We start from the raw sequence: 24,183 nt of genomic DNA, 5'->3' as shown, positions 1-24,183 counted from the left end.
TGTGAAATCATGACCTGAGCCAGAAACCAAGAGTCAGATGCTTAACCGTCTGACCACCCAGGTGCCCCAAACACCTAAATATTTCTGAAACTTACTTTCTATTCTATCAAATAGAATAATAATAGGGTAAATAACACCTATTCTGGTAGTTATTGAGAAACAAATGGAATGCTATATGAAATTATTTTGGAAACTGAACAATGATAAAATGTTACATGTCATATTATAAAAATCTTTTAAAAATATGTATTAATAACTAAATTTTAAAATGGTGAAAGGTAATAAACAATATGAGTAATTTTCCCTAATTTACCCTGCATATTTTTTGCTCTCCTGCACAAAGACACTTTTTTTTTTTTCAACGTTTATTTATTTTGGGGACAGAGAGAGACAGAGCATGAACCGGGGAGGGTCAGAGAGAGAGGGAGACACAGAATCGGAAACAGGCTCCAGGCTCTGAGCCATCAGCCCAGAGCCCGACGCGGGGCTCGAACTCACGGACCGCGAGATCGTGACCTGGCTGAAGTCGGACGCTTAACTGACTGCGCCACCCAGGTGCCCCCACAAAGACACTTTCTTAAGAAACCACTATTTTCTGTAAGGTACAGCATACCTTAAAGGAATAGTAGCAGCTTACATTTATAGAAGTGTATCATTAGGGATGCAGATATTTTCATTATTAAGCTATTATTTTCAATTATGATTTAATTTCAAGTTGAATGAATATTTCAGTTAGAATCTTCAGATTCTGTTTCACTTACAATCTAAGCCAACTAAATTCTTTCCTTAGGGACAAGTTTTTAACAGGCTTTAAATATTCTAGTAGTGGGATGGGTATTTCCACTCACCCCTGTGCAGTATTTCTCTGATTTATGGGTAGTGATATGTGGTTGGATTTTTTTACATATATTAGGGATATTAAGAGTTTTTCTTATACATAGAAATGGTCTATCATACAATAAGCCTCATGAATGTAGTTATTAAAATATCTATTAAATATATTTAATATAATGAATCCAATAATAATACGAAAAATCCAACAATATGTTCCCTCAAGCTACTTCAGGTGGCATTTTTTTGACTTCTTTATTATTATCCAAAGCTACCAACTATTTCCTTGTTTTTTTTCCAATAGGCCAACTTTAACCTTTGCCTAAATTAAAGGAATTTGACTTTGATATAAGTTATCTGATACTTAATAGCTTTATTTATTTCTGCTTTAGCAGTTTTACAGTTAGTATAGCCAAATAAAATTAGAATTTTCTCCTCTTGGCATAGATGATATCTATTAGCTAAAGACAGTAGCAGGTGCCTGAGAGCCCCCCTTTCTCTTATTTTTAAAGTATACATAAAATATTTATTTTCTCAGAGTTTATTCTTTCCTTAGCCATGTCAACCTCTTTCCTTTTGGAGGTTAATGTAGTAATTCTACTGTTGTAGAATTGCTTGTAACCACATAGAAAGAATGTCAAAAGTGTATTAATATTTTTAAATAAAACCAAAGAAAATTAATTAAAAAATAGAACTGAATGTTTAATTGCATTTTGGAAAGCACGAATATTCTGTTTTCAAGGGGAAGTAGCCTCTTGTACAATAAAGGCTTTGGATCCACACAGACCTGAATATTAATCTGGACTCAGGCACTGTAACTTTTTCAATTTCCTTGAGCCACAATTCCATCATGAACAAAGTGGCAATGCTACCTAGATCTTAAAGTTTTTGTAATAAGTAGGGTAACATACGTTGCCTGATACACAGTAGACACTCTGTAAATGGTTACATATGTACTTTGAAGGAAGAGAAGATGACAACTTTAATTAATGACAGATGTAACAACGTTTACATTTTTAGCTTTTGGACAACAAAAAATAATACCTTGAATTGTAAAAGGGAGTAACAGGTTGGGGGAAATATTGGTAACTACATCTTTTTATGTGGATCTACATCTTTATATGTGTGCTTATTAAGTTTAATAACTAAAACATAAAATTTTCAGTAAGTGGGCAGAGAAGAAATAAAATAGGCAAATTGGAATAAAAAATTATTGGATAAATCTTGCAAATTCAGACTGTATACTCTTAATCTAAATAAATCTTTAAAAGCTAAAAATGAGAATACCCATTTCTAAAAATGATTCAAGGTTTTGGTACATTCCTAGGTTTTCTGTGGCAGAAAACCACAATCCTTTAAAAAGAAATTTTTAATCCTTTAAATTTTCAATCCTTTAAAAATATTTTTTTTTTTTTGGTAATATATGTTAAGAGCCACGCTTCCTTCTGGATCCTTTAACCTTGAAATTCTAAACCTGGGAATCTTTCCAAGGACATATTAAAAGGAAAAGTAATATAAACCAAGAGTTTTATTCCAATACATTATAATGAAAAAATTCAACATAAATACCCAACAGTAGGGGAATTTTAAAGTATGAACAGCAGTTCAATTAAATTTTATATACCTATTGAGAACAATTATTTTAGAGTATACAATACGTCCAATTCTAAGTTAACATGTCAATTTTAATTGATCAAATTTCCTGTGCCATTGAAAATAAGTAGCTGAACACAGTGGAGTTTCTCTATCGTTAAGACACAGATGTTGTTACAGTGTCACAGTGGATTTAGAAATAATACATAAGGAAAGCAAAATATGGTCAGTAATGTAAGAGAAGAACAAACCATTCATAAAAAAGTAGATTAATTCAAAACAGTGATCTTGTATTTCAATATGCAGCAATAAAGGTAAGGAGCATTTGAAGGAAAGAAGAAAGAGGACGTGAGCAAAGGAAACCACTGGATCTGTTTGGACAAATAGAAAAGTGTTCTCTTTTCACTATTATGTATGATGCATGAAGGGCCAGGCACATACATTTTGGTCAGAATGTGAAGGACCTTAAATTACATGCTTAAGTGTTTGGACTTTATGTGCACTGAGAAGCTTTTGAAGATTGTGGAAGAGACAAGTTATATGACCAGAATTCGGGTGCTGAAAAATAGGACTCATTTTCCTTCAAGCAGGGGGAAATCCCGTGGGCCAGGCATTCATATCAATGTAGTCTAATATATGGCTCACTTTGAATAAACAAGACTCTTTTTAAGGGACATAGAAAGTAATGTTGGATTTTTTTTCCTGATTTCTTTTGTTATTACTTTTAAGTAAATTCTGATTGCAGTAATTTTTGTTCATGTACTTGAAGATGTATTTTAGAAGCATAGAATGAATTTCTTACAACAAATTTATATATCTTGTTAAGTAACCATGCTGTTTTGGAAAACTATGTTAATTGGAATATTGTTGTTCTCTCATTTGAAAATACTTTAGTAGGGGAAGCACTCTAAAGACATATAGATTACATAACTAAGATTATTAAATCTCTAGATATACAGAGATTTATATTGATAAAATTTAAGGATCAAAATTACATTTCACAGTGTGATTTTTTTTTTTTAGATGTTATTTCAGCGTTTATGGCCAAATGGGTATAATGGATATAAAGAATGCAATTTTAGATGAGATTTCTCTTTTGCTAATTAAGGTACTATTTCTGGAATACTCTTATTTCTATATAATTAGGTTGTAGTAATATCAGGGTAGCCTCTGTGGGAACCAAGACCATCTTTCAAGGGATATAACATGGACAGAGCACATTTACTTCCTTTCTCTTAAGTTAAAGTGAACAATTAGTACAGCCAGAATGACATATGAAAATTGGTTATGGGGAATTAGATTAGTCTGTGTCATTGTGAATTGATTATATACCCATGAGCCTCAAACTGTTTTTAGTGATGGCCACTCAGTGAATATTTACTGAATGTAAGCTAGTTAACCAGTGACTGTGATAGATCAATAGGTATCAAGCTAAGTAAACTCTTCTGTCAACCTGTTTAGAGTGTATTGAGGAAGACACATGTTGTATCAGTCAGGATTCAGTAAAGGAAACAAACCACTCTCAGTGCATTTTAAATAGAACAGAATCTTGCAAGAAATTAGGTACTTACCAATGTTGGTAAGATTGGAGAAGCAGAAGTCAGGGGGCTACCACTGAAACTGTTGAATTGAAGAACCAGCTACTGTGATAGTGATCTAGAAGTTGAGAAGCCACAACTGCTGCTATGCATGTCTTTTCAGTGTTCATGAACACACTGGAAAGCCAAATTTTGAGCATATGATACATCTATTATAATTTTCAGCCCTCATTTCTCCAAGATCTTGCTTACCAGGAAAAGACAATAGCAGGAAGATAGTTTTCTTTTAACCTCCATCATCCAGATCTTGCACACGGGCATCTAATTAGCAGGATTGATTTTTTTACATCAAGAACCCTGACTGCAAGAAATCTGGAAAATAAAGGTTTTACCTTCTGGCCCGTGTAATACAGGAAGGCTTATTGAAGGAGCTGATTAATACTCTCTGCTTTAATTGAGAATGGAAACTATTTAGGAAGAAAGAAGTACCTGCTCCTTTACTCTTACGGAGTTTATGCTCTGGAAGGACAGAGTGATTAATCAACCAATTAAATAATTTATTTCAATTACATGTGTAATAAAAGGGATAAAGTTGCTATGGGAAAACAAAATTAGGGGATCTGATCTAGACTTATGATGTTAGAGAAGGCTTGGCTGAGAAAGTGACATTGAAGCTGAGATTCGAAGGTTAGGAGGTCACAAAGCAAAGGACAGCAGAAGAATGTTCTAGGAAAAGGTTCTGACAGCAGAAAAGCAATAGCACATTGAAGGAAGTGAATAAAAGTCAAAATGAATAAAATATAGAAGATGATGGAGAGTGGCAAATGGCATGTTTGTGGCATAAGATGAATCTATGTTATAGGCGAAGACCAGATCATGAGGACTTTATAAATCATGTTACAGATTTGCTGTTTTATCTTAAAAACAATGGGTTATTATTAGCAGAGTTGAGGAAGGAAGGGGGTATGATCATCAGATTTGTGTTATTAATAAGATCATTATACATGCAGGCAAGGCTCTAAGAGGGTATTGGGAAGACCAGTTGAAGATGTGGATTCACTGGGGAATATTTGAGAAACAAAATTGCTAGGACTTGGTGATTAATAAGATATGGATGATTGAGGAAGAGATCTAGAAGTTTTCTGGCTTCTAAAAGATGTCTGGCTTGCGTTGTGGTGTAGGTAGTTGGGTCATTTGTGAAGGAAAAGAAGAGTGGAAAGAGTTAGTTTGGAGGAAAGGGTGCAGATCTTGAATTCTGTTTGGATATGCTGAGTTTTCAGTGCCTAGATACTTAGAGATGTAGAATAAGTATTGGATAGATATGAGTCTGGTATATCAGAAGCACAGTCCATTTTGGAGTGGGAAAACCATGGGAGTGGATGTGAATGACAAAAGAATACAGGATCAGTTTCGAGGAATTCTAATATTTAATGATTAGATAGAGGAGAATGAGCCAACAAGGGACCCTCTAAGACATTGTCCTAATCCAGGGGAATATACTGTCCTAGAGGCCAAGGAAAGAGTGTTTCAAAGAGAACGAAGTGATCATCTATACTGAGTGCTGCTGTGAGTGGTCAAGTAATATGAGGGCTGCAAAATAATCATTGTATTTAGCAAGATGGAAGATACTGGTGACATTATTTAGAGCATTTGTTGTTGTTGCTGCTGTTCACATAGTGGAGAGCAAAAAATAGATTAAGTTGGCTGATGAGTGTAAGAATAGAAAATCCAAGTACAGGCATTGATTTTGAGATGTGAATTTATATAAGTAAAAGGGATGATGATCTAGGAAATATGAAGGAGTACCCAGATGGGTAGACATATTATTTTCAAGGTGGAAGTGATATGTTTGTATTTTGTGGCAACTATTCAAGAGAGAGTGAAAAGGGATTGAAATTGATTGATTACTCATATAGAAAATAAAAGGGATTACAGATAATATGAGTCCTGAGAAATAGAGAGAAATGAAATCCAAAGAACAAGTAGATTTTCCTTATATAGGAGTTAGGGTACTCCTATTATAACAGGAGGGAAGATTTAAAAACTGGGTTCTGATGCAAATAAGTTTTAGGTATTTGGCAAGAAGATGAGGGCTTTACTCTGGTGTATTATATTTTTTTATGAAATATATATTAAGGTCATTTTCAGAATCAAGGATAATAAGATGGTTAGAAGTTTGTGGAGGAAAAAAGAAACCTAATATCAATCTTGTGAAACATGTGAAAAGAAATTGACTGTAAAGACATTTCAGAATTGCTGTCCAGTGTTAAGGGCTTGTTGAGATTGTGATAATGGATTTAGAGTGGTCTTAAGTTGCCCCTGTATGTAATTTTTCTTGAGCACTAGCCACCTTGGATTATCCAAGTTTGGCATTTTGCCAGTCAGATATGACAAAAGGGCAAACAAGTTTAAGAAATTGGCAGGAGTGTGGTTAAAATGTTGAGCTCTGCTCTCTAAGCAGGAGAAAGAAGGACTAGGGTGGAGGGGTGGGAGCAGGTGCTGCTGATGAGTAGAAAGAAAGTAGAGGAATTGTAATCTCAAAGTGCCAGTAATGATAAAAAGTGGACTTCGAAAAAATAGCTGGGCAAGCTTGAAATACAGGAAGCTTTGATCAGAAATTGAGGTGTTTGTACTAATGATTTTAAAAGTGGTACAGTTGTAGATTGATGACAAAGCCTAGAAATAATACCTGATATGATTGAAGTGGGACAGAGGAGATGTCAGTGGAAATGAGGGTTTCAGGGAACTGAAGGGTGAGTGTTTTGGATGTCCGCATGAAAAATACTGTCACCTAGGATGATGACAGGAATTGGGATGGAGAGAAAGACTAGGAGCCATAGGTATCAAGTCTTCATTAGATAAGGTTAAATAACAGGTGACATAGTCAGATGGACTTAAAAGAGCAGGAATTTTTACAAAAGTCGAGTACATAATTGACTGGAAATGGTAATGGGGAAGAGAGGTATCATCTCCCACCACTTAACAGGGATGGATGGGAGACAGAATCCATAAAGGAGAGTCAAGTTTCAAGTTAAGCTGAGGTAATAGAAGAGCTCGATATAGTCTGCTATCACTGTGTGGCAGTTCCAGAGAGTAGAGCGAAGAATTTCATACCCTAAGGTGGAGAAGTAATAGAGAAGGTAAGGAATTCAGTCAAGAGCAAAGAAATACCAAGTATCGTGGGGACATTAGTATAATAGAGGATTTATTCCCCATTACCTATTCCTATGCCAGGTGTCAATCAGAATCTGAAATTAAGGCCCTAAAATTTTTAACATGATCCCCAGAAATTCTGATCATAGTCAGTTGATCTAGTGACTAATGGACCTTATCCTGAGAACAGGGATGGGAGGGACGATGGATTTCCTCCTACAGCCTCATGGAGGAAGGAGTATTACATGACTTGGTATGGATGTCAGAGAACCGATTTTAGATGCCTTGGAGAATAATGTTTAAAGTGGAATAAGAGCTTTGAAAGAGAGAGAAAGATAGGGGAAGATTGCATGTATATCCCTTAGATCTCTAAACTCCTTTGTCCAAAAAGAAGCCAGGTATTGGTTTATGTTCCTAAGTGAGCAGGTCCACTGTCTCATGCTGATTATCTTTATAAACATTGAATAATAAAAATAGCCCTTAACCGAAGATGAGGATTTTTTTTCTAATATTAATAATTCATACTCACTAATTGTGAGAAATAATGGCATCATTTGGAGGAAGATATTTGCCTCCTGGTTAAATTTTAGTTTTTATAATGGCAGTTAAGTTATTCTTCCTAATGGATTTGATATTACCCACATTAAAGCATATCTTATCAAGATAAATTACCTCAGAAGGCTTACAAAGGTCACTGTAAATTAGGCAATTTTTGTCATGCTTTTCACCAAGGGCTTGCATCAAAACTGAAGTTGTTGTGTGGCTCCTGTATATATTTTGTCTTACTGGAAAAAAATTTTTGTTTTCCTTTAATATCCTCAATTGCTTGTTAGTTTTGGGGTTTTTGTTTTGTTTTGTTTTGTTTTTTCCTTTTCTAATCACGGTTTTCATTCCTATATTTGTTTTAGTGGATGTCAGCTCAGGAAGTGATCACATTTTAACCTTACTCATTTTTATTTATTTATTTAAATGTGTATTTATTTTTGAGAGAGAGAGAGAGAGAGAGAGAGAGAGAGAGAGAGAGAGAGCGCGCGCAGAGGGGAGGGTCAGAGAAAGATGGGGACAGAGAAGCCAAATTGGGCTCTGTGCTGACAGCAGAGAGCCTGACGCAGGGTTCGAATTCACAAACTGTGAGATTATGACCTGAGCCAAAGTCAGGCGCTCAACCAACTGAGCCACCCTAGGTGCCCCTAACCTTACTCATTTTAAAAAGTACTCACACTGCCTTTCCATTTCATGGGTAGGAAAAAGATATGTAAGGTCATGGAAGGAAGCTCTACATATTTTCACTGAGGGAAAATATGTGTGCTAATGAATTATCTTAGCAGCTGTCCATTCCATTCTAATTTTACTGACTCTAAAGCCCTTTATGGGAAGTTCATTTGTGAAAAGTGGAAATATAAAATCTGAGGAAACCAAGCTTAAACAGTGTTTTTTTTTAATGTTTATTTTTTGAGAGAGAGACAGAGCGTGAGCGGGGAAGGGGCAGAGAAAGAGGGAGACACAGAATCTGAAGCAGGCTCCAAGCTCTGAGTTGTCTGCACAGAGCCTGACATGGGGCTCAAACTCACGAACCACAAGATCATGACCTGAGCCGAAATCGGACACTTAACCAACTTAGCCACCCAGGCACCCCTTAAATAGTTCTTAAACTATGCACCTGACTTCCTTTTTTACAGCTCATGTTCTTTTGTGTTGTATTTCCATGTGTAGAAACACTTTCTCCAGTTAATATAGTATTGGATCTCAGATGTCTTCCTTGGAGAATCCAATGCTCTGTTCAGAGAATGTGAACAGGATGAATTATATCTCTGAAGCTATTCAGAGGTTAGCAAAGCCTGGACTCCAGGTAATGCTCGCCCTGGGAAACCAGATGGAAAAACAGTGGTTATTTTGATACATCAGAAAACAATAGTCATCTTGTAACAAAAAGTGTAGCTCCATAACTTATGGTCTTAACCATCTCTCCTCAATTCATTTCTCCAAATTAAATTCCTGTTTAAAAGCTCCTATATATACATATATAGGAGCACCCAATGTGGTGCTCAACTCATGAACTATGAGATCATAACCTCAGCTGAAATCAAGAGTTGGACGCTTAGCCGACTGAGCCACCCAGGCGCCCCAAAAGGCTTTATTTTTTTTTAAGGGAGGACTTTGTACAAATACACACAAATATTGCATGTATTTACATGTGTGTTTTAGTGTAAACAGATTTGGTCATGTTATAGTTTATGTCTCTTGTAATAATACATAGTAGAGATATTTCCAATTCAACTGAGAAAGACTGGATTCTTTGTTTTAACAACTTCATAGTATGGCACAATGTGCACATTATCTTAATGCATTTACCCAGTCCTATCTTGATGGACACCTTTGTTTCCAATTATTTTTTATTGTAAACAGTGCATGGTAAACATTCTTGCTCATACTCTTGGCAGCTGCAGTGATATCCATTGGGGAAATCCCTAGCCATGGAGTATTATCCATCAACATGGTGTATGCATTTAAAATTTTGGTGAATGATCTCCAGTTGCCCACTAGGGAGATTGTTCCAACTTACATTTCCTTGAACAGTAACTTCCTCCCACATAACTTTACCAGCACTGGGCAGTGTCAACATTTTTAAGTTTTAAAAAATGGTACTTTAATATCATTTTGACCGACAGTTCTTGAATTTTGAGTAAAGCTCAGCATTTTCCATATTTGTCCACTTAAATTCCTTTTTTTATAATTTTCTTATTCATATTTGTGGTCCATTGTGTGTGTATTGCATGTGCTGTCATGTGTTATAGACATTTTTTCCTAGTTAACTTTTGATTTTTATTTATGAATATTTTTACCTTATGGAAATTATTTACCAATTTACGTATAGTCTTTGGGCTTTGTCTTGCTCATAAAGGCCATACCTACTTTATCCATATATTCCTCCAGCCCTTTTTAAATTTAATTTATTCTTATTAAATCTTTGATCTGTCTGGAATTTTTTCTATATAGTATGGACTCATCATCTTTTTCTGAATACTCCCTGTTTCTTCTGTTGATTTTAATTTTGATATAACATACAGAATTCTCGTATTTGCTGGAGTCAATTTCTGGACTTTCTTTTTTGTTTCATTGATTTTGCTATTTCTTCTCTGGTATCAAACTGTTTTACTTACTCTGTTGCTATAATATTTTTAATACTTGGTTGAGAATAGGCATCCTGATTATTCTTCAATTTTAGGTATTTTCCTGAATAAATATACAGGTTTACTTTGCAGGGTGAACTTGAGTATAACCTCCAAGAAATCATGTTCATTTTTTAGTTGAGTTAGTTTCTTGATTATGTTAAGTTAGTGAGAATTGGCATTTTTGCCAAGTTTTCCTATCTCAAAAGCAAAGCTTGTGATTTCATTTCTTCAATATCTTAATATAAATGTAATTATAAGTATAGTATCATTGAATTCTGAGGTTAAATTGTACTTAGTTTTGGTGTATTATTTTAATGCATTGATGAATCCTGTTTTCTAAAGTTCTTTGCCATTTGGATTGATATTCATAAAAGAGTTTCTCTGTTATATTCTGTTTTCTGCTTCTTTATCAGGTTTTAATATCAATGCAATTTCACTGCTTCTGTAAGATTAATTCTGGGACTTTTATTTCTGTGGTCTGGGCCTCTTAATAGTATTAGAATTAATTTGTCTTTAAAAATAGGAAAACCCAAATGTTAGATAGCTTTTAAATTTTCTTCCATTGCTTTTATTATTTTACAACTTCTTATCACTTCTAGGATAAATGTTATAACATTTTTTTCCTAGAAAACCATCCATCCCAAACAGTTTTTTAAATGCAGTGTATTGAATTTTACAAAGTACCCTTTTCTGATTATTTTAAACTGTGATATATTTCTGAACATTTTTTTTTAACATTACTAAGTTTTTGTCTTTGTGCTCATGCTGTTGTGCTTGTGTACAACTATCTCTTTTTACTGGGGCACCTGGGTGGCTCAGTCGGTTAAGTGTCCGACTTCAGCTCAGGTCATGATCTTCCAGTCTATGAGTACAAGCCCCGCGTCAGGCTCTGTGCTGACAGCTCAGAGCCTGGAGCCTGCTTCAGATTCTGTGTCCCTCTCTTGCTCTGCCACTCACCTGCTCCTGCTCTGTCTCTCTCTCTCTCTTAAGAATAAATAAGACATTAAAAAAATAAAAACAAACAACTGTCTCTTTTTATTTAAGGGCTAGACAGTAAGTATTTTAAGCCTGTGGGCATATGGTGTCTATCACAATTATTCAACTATAACTTAAAAGCAGCCATAGACAATATGTGAACAAATTAATATGACTGTGTTCCAATAAAACTTTATTTACAAAACAGACAGGGCATAGTTTGCCAACTCCTGTTCTTGCCAGTAATAGTCATTGGTGTTTTTTTGTTTAATTTTTCTTTTAAAATAAGAGTTTTTGTGTTTACTTATCAATCTCACAATTTTTAAATGATCAGATTCTATTTTAACTTTATTAGGGTATCTGTTTTTCTTTGGTTTTGTTATCCTTTAATTTTTCCAACTCTTGAGTTAGATGTTAATTTATTCATATTTTTATTTAGTTAAGTATTCAGGTATGATATTTTCTGAGAGTATGATTTACTCCGTCCTGTAAATTTGGTGTGTGGTGTTTTCATTAGTTTTTAGACTTAGGCAATTTTAATTTTCATTTTTCCTTTGTTTAAGAAAGTCAGAGTAAGAAAGCTACCTATATAAAGTGACATTAGTGTGTTAGAGTTATTATTTTATTCAGATGTTTTATACCTAGTTCAATATAACATCACATCTCACCTGGAATGCTGTACTAGAATAATAAACCGAAATGGTCTCCTCTATCTCTCTCCTTCAAACCCTTGAGTGGCTTTCTACTCTATTCAGACTAAAAGCCAAAATCGTTATAATGGATGTCCTCAAACTCATGTCCCAAACTGAATCTTGGTTCCCACCTTCCAAGTGCCTAGCCTAAGGCACAAGCATTGGCCGTCTTCATCGTATTTTCCCTATCATATAATCAGTGCACCAAGGCATAGATAAACTAGCAACAATTCTCTTTCCTTCATACCTCCCTTCCCAGGCAGTCACCCAGTCTTCCTTACTGTATAGCCTACCTTCACCTCGACTTTATGTGGTATCTCTATTTCCTACCTCCATCTTCTCACTGGGACTGTTGATAGCCTCAGAGCTGCTCATCCAGCCTCTGGTTTCACGCAAGAAGTTACCTCTCTAAACAACAAATCTGAAATTGCTTAAGAATTTTACTTGGCCCTTTACTTCCTATGCTTGGAACCATGTAAAGCCTGATCCTAATCTTCCCTTCTAGCATCATTTTCTTGCATTAACCCAATGCCTCCTGAATAATGTGCTTCACACACACTGTATTCTTTGCTAGTTCCAGCCTTTATGCTTGTTTATCCTGCTACCTACTATCCCCCCACTTAGTAGTATATTACTTGTCCTTCAAGACCCACATTTCACATTTTCTGTGAAGACTTCTTCGATGAGATCATTGATTCATTCATTCCAGAAACAAGCAGTTAGTGCTAGCTATGCAGAAAGTACTCTGCCAGGTGCTAGCAGAACAAACACAAATAAGCCATAATGCTGTTCTTACCCTCATTTCAGCTTTGTCCATATACCTCTATTAGAAACATATGAGGCACCTTGGTGGCTCATTTGGTTAAGCGTCCAACTTCCTCTCAGGTCATGATATCATGGTTGGTGGTTTTGAGCCCCACGTTAAGCTCTGTGCTGACAGTTCAGAGCCTGGAGCCTGCTTCATATTCTGTGTCTTTCTCTCTGTCCCTCTCTCGCACGTGCTCATGTGTGTTCGTTCTCTCTCTCTCTCTCTCTCTCTCTCTCTCTCTCTCTCTCCCTCCCTCCCTCCCTCCCTCTCTCTCTCTCTCTCAAAAATAAATAAACACTTAAAAAAGTAAAATAATAAAATAAAAAGAAACATATCATATTTTATAGAAATCACTTGTGTATGGGTCTCTTTCCATTCTGCAGATTATTCAAAGCTCAGATTTTGTCTTAAATTTCTTTGTATTTCTAGGATCCAGTACATGCTAAATGTCTATTTATCATTTAAGTTATCTTTTCTTTGGCCCTTTACAGTGTCCTTTTTTTAAGTCACAGTCATGTTTTATAAATTTGTTGGAAGGTACTTTTCTTAGGAGTATAAATAGTTGAGTACAGTAATGAATATGAAGTTGTGTAGAACTAAATAGAATCATGTGGTCAAATTATACAGCTGTATTGTACATAGATGGGTAAGAATTATCACTCTAGAGAGTGCCTGGATGGCTTAGTCAGTTAAGTGTACTACTCTTGATTTGGGATCAGGTCATGATCTCAGGGTTTGGGGGATCAAGCCCTGCATCGGTCTCTGGGCTGACAGAATGGAGCTTGTTTGGGATTCTCTCACTCTCCCCCTCTCTCTGCCCCTCCCCTGCTCACACTCTTCCTCCCCTCTCAAAACAAGTAAATAAACTTTTTAAAAAATCATTCTAGGTATCTTCCTATAGGGAACTATGGTCCTTAAACTTTCGTGTGCATCAGAATAACTTGAAGAGATGATTAGAAATGTATATCTAATAATATGAAAAGATTTTTCATATTATTACTCATTAGGAAAATGCAGATTAAAGCCACAATGGCATACCACTACACGCCTCTTAGAATGGCTAAAATAAAAAATAATGACAGTCTCAAGTGTGGACAAGCATGGGAAGCAATTGGAATTCTAATATATTGGTGGTGAAAATGCATATGGTACAGCTACTTTGAAAATGGTTTGGCAGTTTTTGTAAAGTTAAACATACATTTACCATGTGACCCAGCAACCGCACTCCTGGTATCTAGAGAAATTAAAATATATTCATATTCTCTCTCTCTCTCTCTCTCTCTCTCTCTCTCACCCATGCACATGCACACACACACACACACACACACACACACACACACACACAGAGTGAGAGAGAGAGAAACTTCACATGAGGATTCAATGAGGCTCTACTCATAATTGCCCAAAGTGGAAACAACTCAAACATCCTTCAGTGGATGATTGGATTAACAAACTAATATATCCATCCATGCTGTGGAATTCTGCTCAGCAAGAAAAAGGAATGAACTATCAATACAACTTGGATGAATCTCAAAGGCATCAAACAGAGTAAAAGAAACTAGCCTCAAAGGCTCATATACTGTTTGAGTCCATTTTTATAACAGTCTTGAAGTCACAAAAGTATAAGGATGGAGAACAGATCATTAGTTGCCAGAGGTTATAAGTGGAGAGGGTGCAACTATAAAGGAATAACAAGGGAATTTTTTAGGGTGAAAGAACTGTTTTATATCCTGACTATGGTAGTTGTTACAGAAATTGAATATATTAAAATTCATAGACTGTACACCAAAAGTGAAAAAATAATAAAATTTTTCTGTATGATTTTTAAAACAAGATTTTTAAAATGTACATCTCTTTGCCTCATTCCCAAGGATTCTAGTTTATTTGTACTCTGAGCTAGACCAGACCACAAGTAGCAAATTTAGCTTCAAAGACAATTAGGAATGAGCAAACCAGACTTATTTTAGGATTGTTGTCACTTCAGGTCTATACTAAACCAATTAAAAAGCAATGCACAAGATATTTTTAGCAAGAATAGAGACAAAAGAGAAATGATCCCTAGTGCCTCTATATTCCTCACTGAGACCAGAGGGATTACTCAGATGGTTGCCCGGAACCTGGTTGAACTCATTTGGTCAGAGTGGGGGGGGGGGGTGCTATGTGAGTACTCTGCTACGTAATGGGAATATTCTTCCCCACAGTTCATTATTCCCTGCCTGCAGCCTCTTATTGTGTCATTGGTGCTGCAAACCAAGTCCTGCTCCAAATGGAGTTTGACTAAGGAATCTGCATTTATCACAAGCACATCAGGACATTCCACTGCAGGGGTCTACAGACAGCAGATTCAACTGAAACAAACAACAATCCAAGCAGTATAATTTGTACAGAGTATCTCCTCCAAAAAATATTTTCTTATTTATTCTGTTAGCTCTGAGTGTCTACTTATGAATATTAGAGAAGAAACTTACTAGATGAAATGGGTCTCCTCTCCCTACCCTTGGCCCATGAAAGAACTCTGTTATATCCTAGAAAATACTCCACAACTGACCTTATCCCAAGTCATCTCATATTCATAAGAGCTGTGTTAAGAAAATAGACCATAACTCTTGTCTGAAAAGATGAAAAAATTTAAAAAGATGAAAGTTTAGGCAATATGACCCAAATGTAGTTAATTATAAGGTCAGTGCATGATATGATTTCTAACAGGCTGACCACACTGCACAAAAATAAAAGAGGACTGTACTCCCCATGAAAGTTGAAGAAGGAAGTCTTTTTGGGTATATGTGTATTTTGTTCAGGACTCTAGGTCTGTGTGTAAGTTGTTATTTACTGGGATGGCCACTAGATGGAGTAGTTTGTTAATATATTTCTGTTTTATTTTTGCAACAGATTTCATGGAGTGCTATTTTCTTAGGTCATTTCCTTAGTTAATTATTATTAGAAGTTTAAAATTTTGGGGCACCTGGGTGGCTCAGTCTGTTAAGTGACTGACTGTTGGTTTCAGGTCAGGTCATGATCTTACAGTTCATGGGGTCGAGCCCCACCTCAGGCTCTGGGCTGAGAGCACTGGAACCTGCATGGGATTCTCTCTCTACCTCTCTCTGCCCCTCCCCCACTTGCATGCTCATGTGTACTCGCTCCCCCCCCTTCAAAATAAATAAATCAGCTTTAAAAATGAAAGTTTAAAATTTTAAGTGACTTTAGACATAATGTCACAAAGTCTGTACTAGAATCACAGACCCCTGAAATTCCACTTCCTGTCAGTGTAATGCCCCTTGCATAAAAATCATGGAAAGCTTCTCTTTCAAAAGATGCTCTTGAAATGTTGATAATGAAATTTTTAGAGCAATAGCAAGCAAATGCAGGACATGATGCCCCATTTATTGACTACATAAATACTTATTTTATGTTAATCTACGTTCTTTAATTTTATAGGGAGATTTTCTCCATTGTATAGTGTGAGTCTCAGTGAATTTTTTTAAGATACTCTGCTGTAGCAATTATATAGATTGCTGATAAGTGGATCAAATCCCACATCTGAGTTCAGACAAGGTCAAAAACAGACACCAGAAGTGAAGTTAGTATATTCAGGGCATTGTCAAGTTGAGGAACTAACGTGGTCAGTGCCCTCCCATCAAAATCACCAAGAACACACCTCTAGGTGAACACAGTTGGGTTTATTGGGTCACTTCAATGAGAAACATGCATGCGCTAAGGAATCATGCATGGGGATCTCAGAAAGAAGAGGGAAATGTCTTCCAGGAAGTAGGTTGTGTACAGAAAATATAAAGACCCTGGTGAAGTGGATGTGGCTTTGTCAAAAAAGGGACTTACAGAAAAAGTCAACCCTAGTAGCTGGCATTGGTAAATGAGGTTAGGGAATGAGAATAATTTCTGTAGAGTCTTTTTTTTTTTTTTTGTAATTGAACAAATACTTTTTTAATGTTTTTTTGCTTGTTTGTTTGTTTTGAGAGAAAGAGCGCAAGCAGGGGAGGTGGGCAGAGAGAGTGGTAGAGAGAGAGGATCCAAAGGAAGCTCCACACTGTCACTGCACAGCCCAGTGTGGGACTTGAACTCACAAACTGTGAGATCATGACCTTAGTCAAAGTTGGACACTTAACCAATTGAGCCACCCAAGCACCCAGAACAAACATTTATTTAATGCCACTCTGGGTCAAGCATAATATTGTGCCCTTTAATCCGTAATGTTGGACCAAAATAGATACAATTCCTGGCCTCGTGGCATTTACATTTCACTGGAGGTTTCAGACAAGTGTGATGAACAAAGCATGTTAAGTGTTCAATTATAGGAAATACAGGGAGATATAGCAAGTTACTGGGCCTCTGTAGCATTTGATACTATTGACCAGGCCCTGGTTCTTTTTTTTCTCCTGGGTCTTCTCCTGTTTTTCTAACTACTTTTTTTCTTTTTTCTTTTTTATTTAAATCCAAGTTAGTTAACATATAGTGTAATAATGGTTTCAGGAGTAGAATCTAGTGATTCATCACTTACATATAACACCCAGTGTAGAGTCCTGCGTTGTAAGGGCTGTGGCCTTTGCCCTGAATAAGTTGGGAGCAATTTAGATTTATGTTTTGTTTTTTTTCTTAGATTTATGCTTTTTTTTAATAGAGTATTTTTGGAAGGATAGGAAACAAATAATGATTGGTTACAAGTCTGTATGAAAGAGATGCTTACTTTTAACCTCATTCCTTTTGGATTTTGTGTCATGTTGGAGATTACCTATGTTTTAAGATAGGTAAAATATAATTTTTAACAACTTTATACAGAAAAATATATACTTAGGCCTCAAAACAAGAATAATTTTATGCTTACTTTGATGAAGTCATTGAACAAAAATGCTAAATAACAATTACTTGTAAATGTTAAATAATACTCTTTTATGTCTTGTTGATATCTACCTTAGGTGCAGAAGTCAAGAAACAAACAAGTACGAGAATTATTTCCAGATGGTTTTAGTATTCATCATGCAGGAATGCTTCGGCAGGACAGAAACTTGGTTGAAAATTTGTTTTCTAATGGGCATATCAAAGTTCTAGTCTGTACAGCTACATTAGCCTGGGGTGTCAATCTTCCTGCTCATGCTGTTATTATTAAGGTAATAGCTTACCTTACATGGATTTGTGTGTGTCTTAAACTTGTGGATTGATTTATTTAGAAAAATACTGTGATTTGGCTGTTTCATTGACTTTTACTGCTATTCATATAAGGTAAGAATTATCGCTCCAAAAAAATCTAGTTTATATTGTGAAAATTTAACTCTATCACAGATGATGAAAGGATTAGTTAAAGTACACTTTTAAGATCTTGCCATATTTGCCTAATTTCAGTATTCAGCTCATCAGGATTATAGTTGTGTGTGTTTATGTAAATTTTTATTAACTTTTCTTCATCTAGGGAACACAAATATATGCTGCAAAAAGAGGCTCTTTTGTTGACCTTGGAATTTTAGATGTCATGCAGATATTTGGTCGAGCTGGAAGACCACAATTTGACAGATTTGGAGAAGGAATCATCATAACAACACATGACAAACTCAGCCATTACCTCACTTTGCTCACTCAACAAAACCCAATTGAGAGTCAGTTTCTGGAAAGCCTTGCAGATAACCTAAATGCAGAGGTAAGATCTAGTGAATAAAGGATAGGAATAGAATAATCAGCTGAAAGAATGGCCAAGTAAATATCAGGTGGAATTGGTTGCTATTCTGTAATCTTCAGGAATATAGTTTATGCCTATATTATAATATATGACTATATATATATATAATATATGACTATATAATTATAGTCATAAGGCACAACAGACTGAATGGACTAAATGGCAATATTGTTGGTTAATTCAGAACAGTGTAGGATGCATATGATAACTGATAAGAACTCATTGCTAAAAGAGTGTACTTTTAAACTGTGAAGTTTTGTTATAGGCCAGAAATCTAACTAAAGCTATACAAATGAGAGAAACAGAAATAGCAGTAACAACCACTATATTTGGATTACACTCTTAGAAAGTTTTTTATAAGGTTTATAAAGGTGTTTTTTTTTTATGTTAGGTCATTGACCTTTCATACAGAATATACTTGCTTAAATTGAGCTACAGTATTATAATTTGTTTCATGTATGTATGTGCATTTTGTGTTAAGATTTAAATAGCAGACTCTGGAAGTCCAGGTAATGTATTAACTGGTAAAGAGGATAAACATTCTTAATTTAAGAGTCTGTGTGTCAAACATTTAAATAAAGTTTCACTCTTTTGATGACATTTTTTAATTATTGCTCTGGCATTCAACATTTTCCTGCTTCTATATCCTTTCTTGTCTTTAAAATTTATTCACATAATTTTTTAAAATAGATGGAGTATAAATGTTAAATAGATGAATAAATGAAATGAAATATTTGCAATCAAATATTGTGTATGAGTGCTATATCAGGTACTTCTTAAACAGCTTATAAAAATTTCACTTACATTCTGTTCATTACTATTCTTTTTCGAGGATCAAAAGCACATCCACTATGCAGTCCCCTCTGTTAAAGTACATGTAGTCCAAAAGGGGAAAAAAGATACAAAAACACAGTGATATTTTCTATAGAAAGTGATATTTTCTATAGATGGAGTCAGCAGAAGGAGGAAACACTTTTAGTCTCTGGCTATTAGGAAAAGCTTTGTTCCTGATGATGGCAGAACTTGATCTGAGATCAGAAGATTAGATAAGGTTTGGAAGATCTGGTTCGAAGTTAGAAAAAGTCATAAAAGATGCTAGTCTCTAGTAACATAATTACAAGAAAATAAAAATGATTAGAAAATAAATTTTTACTCTAAAGGCAATGTTATTATAGCTCAGTTTCAGTCCCCATTACCTGTTATGATTGCATGCTTTAAATAATTAGGTCTTTGGTCTTGGGTCAACAGTATCTCTGATAGAATAGTCTATTGTACAATCCATGGTAGTAATAGTAGGAGTGGCATGAGAACAATCTAAATGCCCTGCGAGGTAGATATTATTGCCTCAGGGAGATAAATAACTAACCCAAAGTTACTGATTTTTGGAACTAGTATTCAAACTCAGGTATATTTAACTACAAATCTAGTTTCTTTATGATAACCTAGATTTTTGTTGCCTTATACAGAATGTAGTCAGTTAAAGGTGAATACATTTCTCTACATTGATACTTACCATTTGCCTTCTCTAAGACCAGGACTAATTTTTCCAAAATGGTAGTCATAATTTCTCTCACTTAAAAAGAAAGGCTCTTTTTATGCAAGTTTTCCAGGAAAGTATATCAAGAAAGACTATCTTCATAAATATAATTACTATCCTTTTTATAATTGGTAAAGTAAACTCAAGGTGGTGATGTTATTGTGCAGAAGACACGGGATAAGTGAAATACTGCTATGTCCTCAAGGAACTCTTTTTTATAGACTGTAAAATATTATCGATGAAAAACTACTTGGTCAAGCCCTGAAAAATTTAGAAAATAAATTGTAGTCAATAGATTTAACTCATATTCATAAAGTACTTATTAGGTAGGTTATTTTCCAAAATATAACCATAATTCCATTTAATGCCATCAAAGGCATTCAAATAAATATATATCTAGAAATTTTTTGCTAATATAGTGAAGTACAGCCATTGCTAAAACTTTTTTCTCATATTTTAGTCTACTTAGAATAGCTCCCAATTAAAGTAAATTTTCTTTTAAGGAAACAAATTCCCTTATGGTTGAGTATGAAATTAAATTTGGTAATCTGTGGAAATCAAGTGTGAAATTAGTTTATAAAATGAATGTGTACTGTGTTCTTAAGGTAATGGATTTTCAAGTCTTTAGACTCCCCAGATCTTTGCAAGACTATTCAGTGGCAGTGATCAACATAAATGTCATATTAGATTAGGAATATTGCCTCTACTAATATCTTTTGTCCCATGAATATCTATTCTGACCATTAGTTTAGAAGAACTGAAGAAAGTAATATGTTAAGTAATAATTTTAATATATTTTATGAGACAAATTTGCTGATTGATACCTGATACCTAATACAGCTGACTCAATGCTAATGCCAAAAGGTCACAAGTCCCTTTTTTTTTTAAGTTTATTTATTTTGAAAGAGAGAGAGCTTGCACATACATGCAAGTGAGGGAAGGGCAGAGAGAGAGAGAGAATCCCAAGCAGGCTTTGCTCTGTCAACACAGAGCCCAACTCAGGGCTTGAACACACAAACCATGAGATCATGACCTGAGCCAAAATCAAGAGCCAGATGCTTAACTGACTGAACCACCCAAGCGCCCCAACAGCCACTTACTTGTGCACTGAGAGAAACACTGAAGCATGTTTGAGGCTTATTAAAATGTATTCAGCAGACATTACTGTGTACCTGCTCTGTGTTAGGCCCTTGTAGTACATACTTTAAAATACATGAATATATCTGTAACCCTACATATATTCTATATGGAGTTTTTCCTTTTTTTTTTTTCAAGTTTATTTATTTATTTTTGAGAGACAGAGAAGGCACAAGCTGAAGAGGGGCAGAGAGAGAGGCAGAGACACAGAATCCAAAGCAGGCTCCAGGTTCTGAGCTCTGAGCCCTCAGTGCAGAGCCTGACTGCCAGGCTCACACTCACAAACCACAAGATCATGACCTGAGCTGAAGTTGGATGCTTAACCAACTGACTCACCCAGGCGCCCCTATATGGAATTTTTCTTGTCTCTACATGACATAGTATAAATACCTTGTCCTTAGATTTAAGTCTTCCATAGTGTAACCAACCTTGCCAATGCTGATTCTGGTTATTCTCCAACACCTGTCTTCTGCACAAGACGGACTCTCAGTCTATTCACTTCATTTATAAAGTCCCAATTTTCCCATTTATAAAATAGGGACAATCTCACTAGATTATTGTGAAAATTTAAGAAGCACCTGTGCTAAGCTGGTATTTAGTAAACTATTTGTATCACCATTATCTGATAGTCCCTTGATACTCAGTCTATTTATACTTACTGTCAGCTTTCAAATCCTAGCTGAATAAATACATAAATGGTAGTATGTTTTTTTTTCATATATTTGCTAAAGGATACACACACACACAGTCATGCATATACATACATACTGATGATTATATTTATTTTGTTTTTATAGGATTTCAACCAGTTTAAGAAAACACACAAGGAAGCAATTAAGATCATCTTAAAGGCTAAATTTAAATAGGTGAATTAGATATAAAGTGATACTTTGAGTGTAACTTCTAAATTACCAAATTTGGGGTAGATTTATTTTTTTCTTCTTAACAGAACATAGAACTCTATTACGTTGTATATTTAATGGCACTTTTATAAGTTTTACACGTTAGGCGTTTCTAATTAAAATCATTTTTGGATAAGTATTATGTACTAGGCACCAGGGATGGTGATTTCATGTACAATCATCTTAGTTACACGTGTCTCACCTACATGACTAGGGGACTTCTTAAGACCGGAGATCATGCTCCATTTATTGCTATATCCATTGTACTTTATATAATACAGACTTGTAACTGAGTTACTATGTGATTGTTGAGATGAATGGATATATTGCAAAGAGATTTGAAAAATACTTTTATCATAAAAGGCTCCTGTGCTAAGTAGCCACTAGGTGACAGCAGATATTTACAAGCAAATTTTTGTCTTTGTCACTAGGTGGCATTCAAAGATTAATCTAGAAATATGATGTACCATCATGAATTTACATCAGCTTTTCAGGGTAGTCTGTTTTCTTTTGGTGAACATTTAGATGACTTGAATGACTTAATCCAGTTTGATACCTTCTTCCTCCTTTCCTTTAATCTTATCATTAGTAGCAACAGGTGCTTATTAATGTTTATTTACTGAGTCTGATTTTGGAAATGATAGCATTATTTTATCCTTATCTTTTATAAAATTTTCTATCTCAGGAGTTGTGTTATATTATTTTAAACTATCTATCGGTCATAAGGGAATCCATACTGTTTTGGCCATCAAATAATAAAATCACAAATGGAGGACACTATCAGATTTTTAGCTATATAGTTAAACTAGTTTCCTTTACCTCAGCAGGCTAGAAAATGTTTCAGCTGTCTCTCTCTCACTCTTTTTTTTTTTTTTTTTTGAGAAAGAGAGCAAGTGTGCATATGACTGCAGGAGGGGCAGAGGAAGAAAGAGGGAGAGGATCTTAAGCTGGCTCCATGGCCAGCACAGAGCCCAAAGAGGGGCTCAATCTCACTACTGTGAGATCATGACCTGAACAAAAATCAAGAGTCAGACACTTAACCAACCGAGCACTCGGGTGCCCCCAGCTGTCTCATGTTTAATATTTAGGGAGTGTGGCACAATTCCTTTATTAGTTATGTTTTAGTCTTGCTACTCTTCATTTTGTAGAAAGTCTTACAGTTCACTTTTTAGGAAATGTATATATTTACCTATATTGTGGGTGACTTAGTCATTTGTAAATACATTAAATTTATGTAATTATGCTGATATAATTGACATAAGACATTGTGTAAATTTAAGGTTTACAGTGCAATGGTTTGATATGTGTATAATTGTGAAATACGTACCACAGTAAAGTTAGTAAACCTATTCTTCATGTAACTATCATTTTGTTGTTGTTATCATGAGAACACTAAAGTGCTACTCTCATATCAACTTTCAAGTACACAATATAGTATTACTAACTATAGCTCCCATGCTGTACGTTAGATAACCGAAACTTATTCATCTTACAACTGAAAGTTTATGCCTTTTGGCCAACATCTCCCCATTTCCCCCACCCCTCAACTCCTGGCAACCACTATTCTGCTGTTTCTTTCCATGAGTTTGGTGTTTCTAGAGTCCACGTGTAAGTGAAACGCTACAGTATTTGTCTTTCTCTGTCTGACTTGTTTCAAGTTAGTGTAAATTTAAAGTATATAGAATCCACCTAATTATTTTTACATTGGTCATTTCTCTTTTTTTAATAAGTAATAGTATGGTGTATAGTATAGTGATGTTTATATATTGCTAGATCTCATCTTCAACTAACTAAAGATAGCTAAGTATCCATATTTATTTCACAAAATTAGTTATACAGAATTAAAAATTATAGGAATAAAACAAACATAAAAGTTTTATTTTCTTTAATATTGAGTGCTGAAATGAGAGACTTTCTTTTTCCTTTTTTTTTTTCTCTCCTAATAAAATAATAATTTAGGTAGGAGGCATCTCTCTTCCTTTTATTGAGGTATTAAGAAATTTAAATTTTTTTTAGCCATAGGTTCAGGAAGAATTATGCAACTATGAAGTTTCCAAGTTTTGCGTGAACTTTTAAATTAAGGAACACTAAGTAAAGTGATTACCTGGATATCTAGTAGCTAAGGAAATGTATTTTTAAGAAAACTTTTCATTGCAATTTT

The 24,183-nt window shown here is 35.0% G+C and overlaps 1 protein-coding gene across 3 annotated transcripts in view; it reads left to right on the top strand.

The window, feature by feature from the left end:
• ASCC3 (activating signal cointegrator 1 complex subunit 3) overlaps nucleotides 1-24,183 on the top strand; it is a 368,562-nt gene that overhangs the window by 202,189 nt on the left and 142,190 nt on the right. For all 3 annotated transcript variants that reach the window (XM_043592007.1, XM_043592009.1, XM_043592010.1), the window contains exons 15-16: nucleotides 17,692-17,883; nucleotides 18,183-18,407. In XM_043592007.1, the coding sequence (XP_043447942.1) occupies nucleotides 17,692-17,883; nucleotides 18,183-18,407 (417 nt within the window). The remainder of the gene's footprint in view (nucleotides 1-17,691; nucleotides 17,884-18,182; nucleotides 18,408-24,183) is intronic.

This window comes from Prionailurus bengalensis, chromosome B2, assembly GCF_016509475.1.
Source record: "Prionailurus bengalensis isolate Pbe53 chromosome B2, Fcat_Pben_1.1_paternal_pri, whole genome shotgun sequence".
Classification (NCBI taxonomy): Eukaryota; Metazoa; Chordata; class Mammalia; order Carnivora; family Felidae; genus Prionailurus; species Prionailurus bengalensis.
This window is presented reverse-complemented; position numbering and strand designations above follow the sequence as displayed.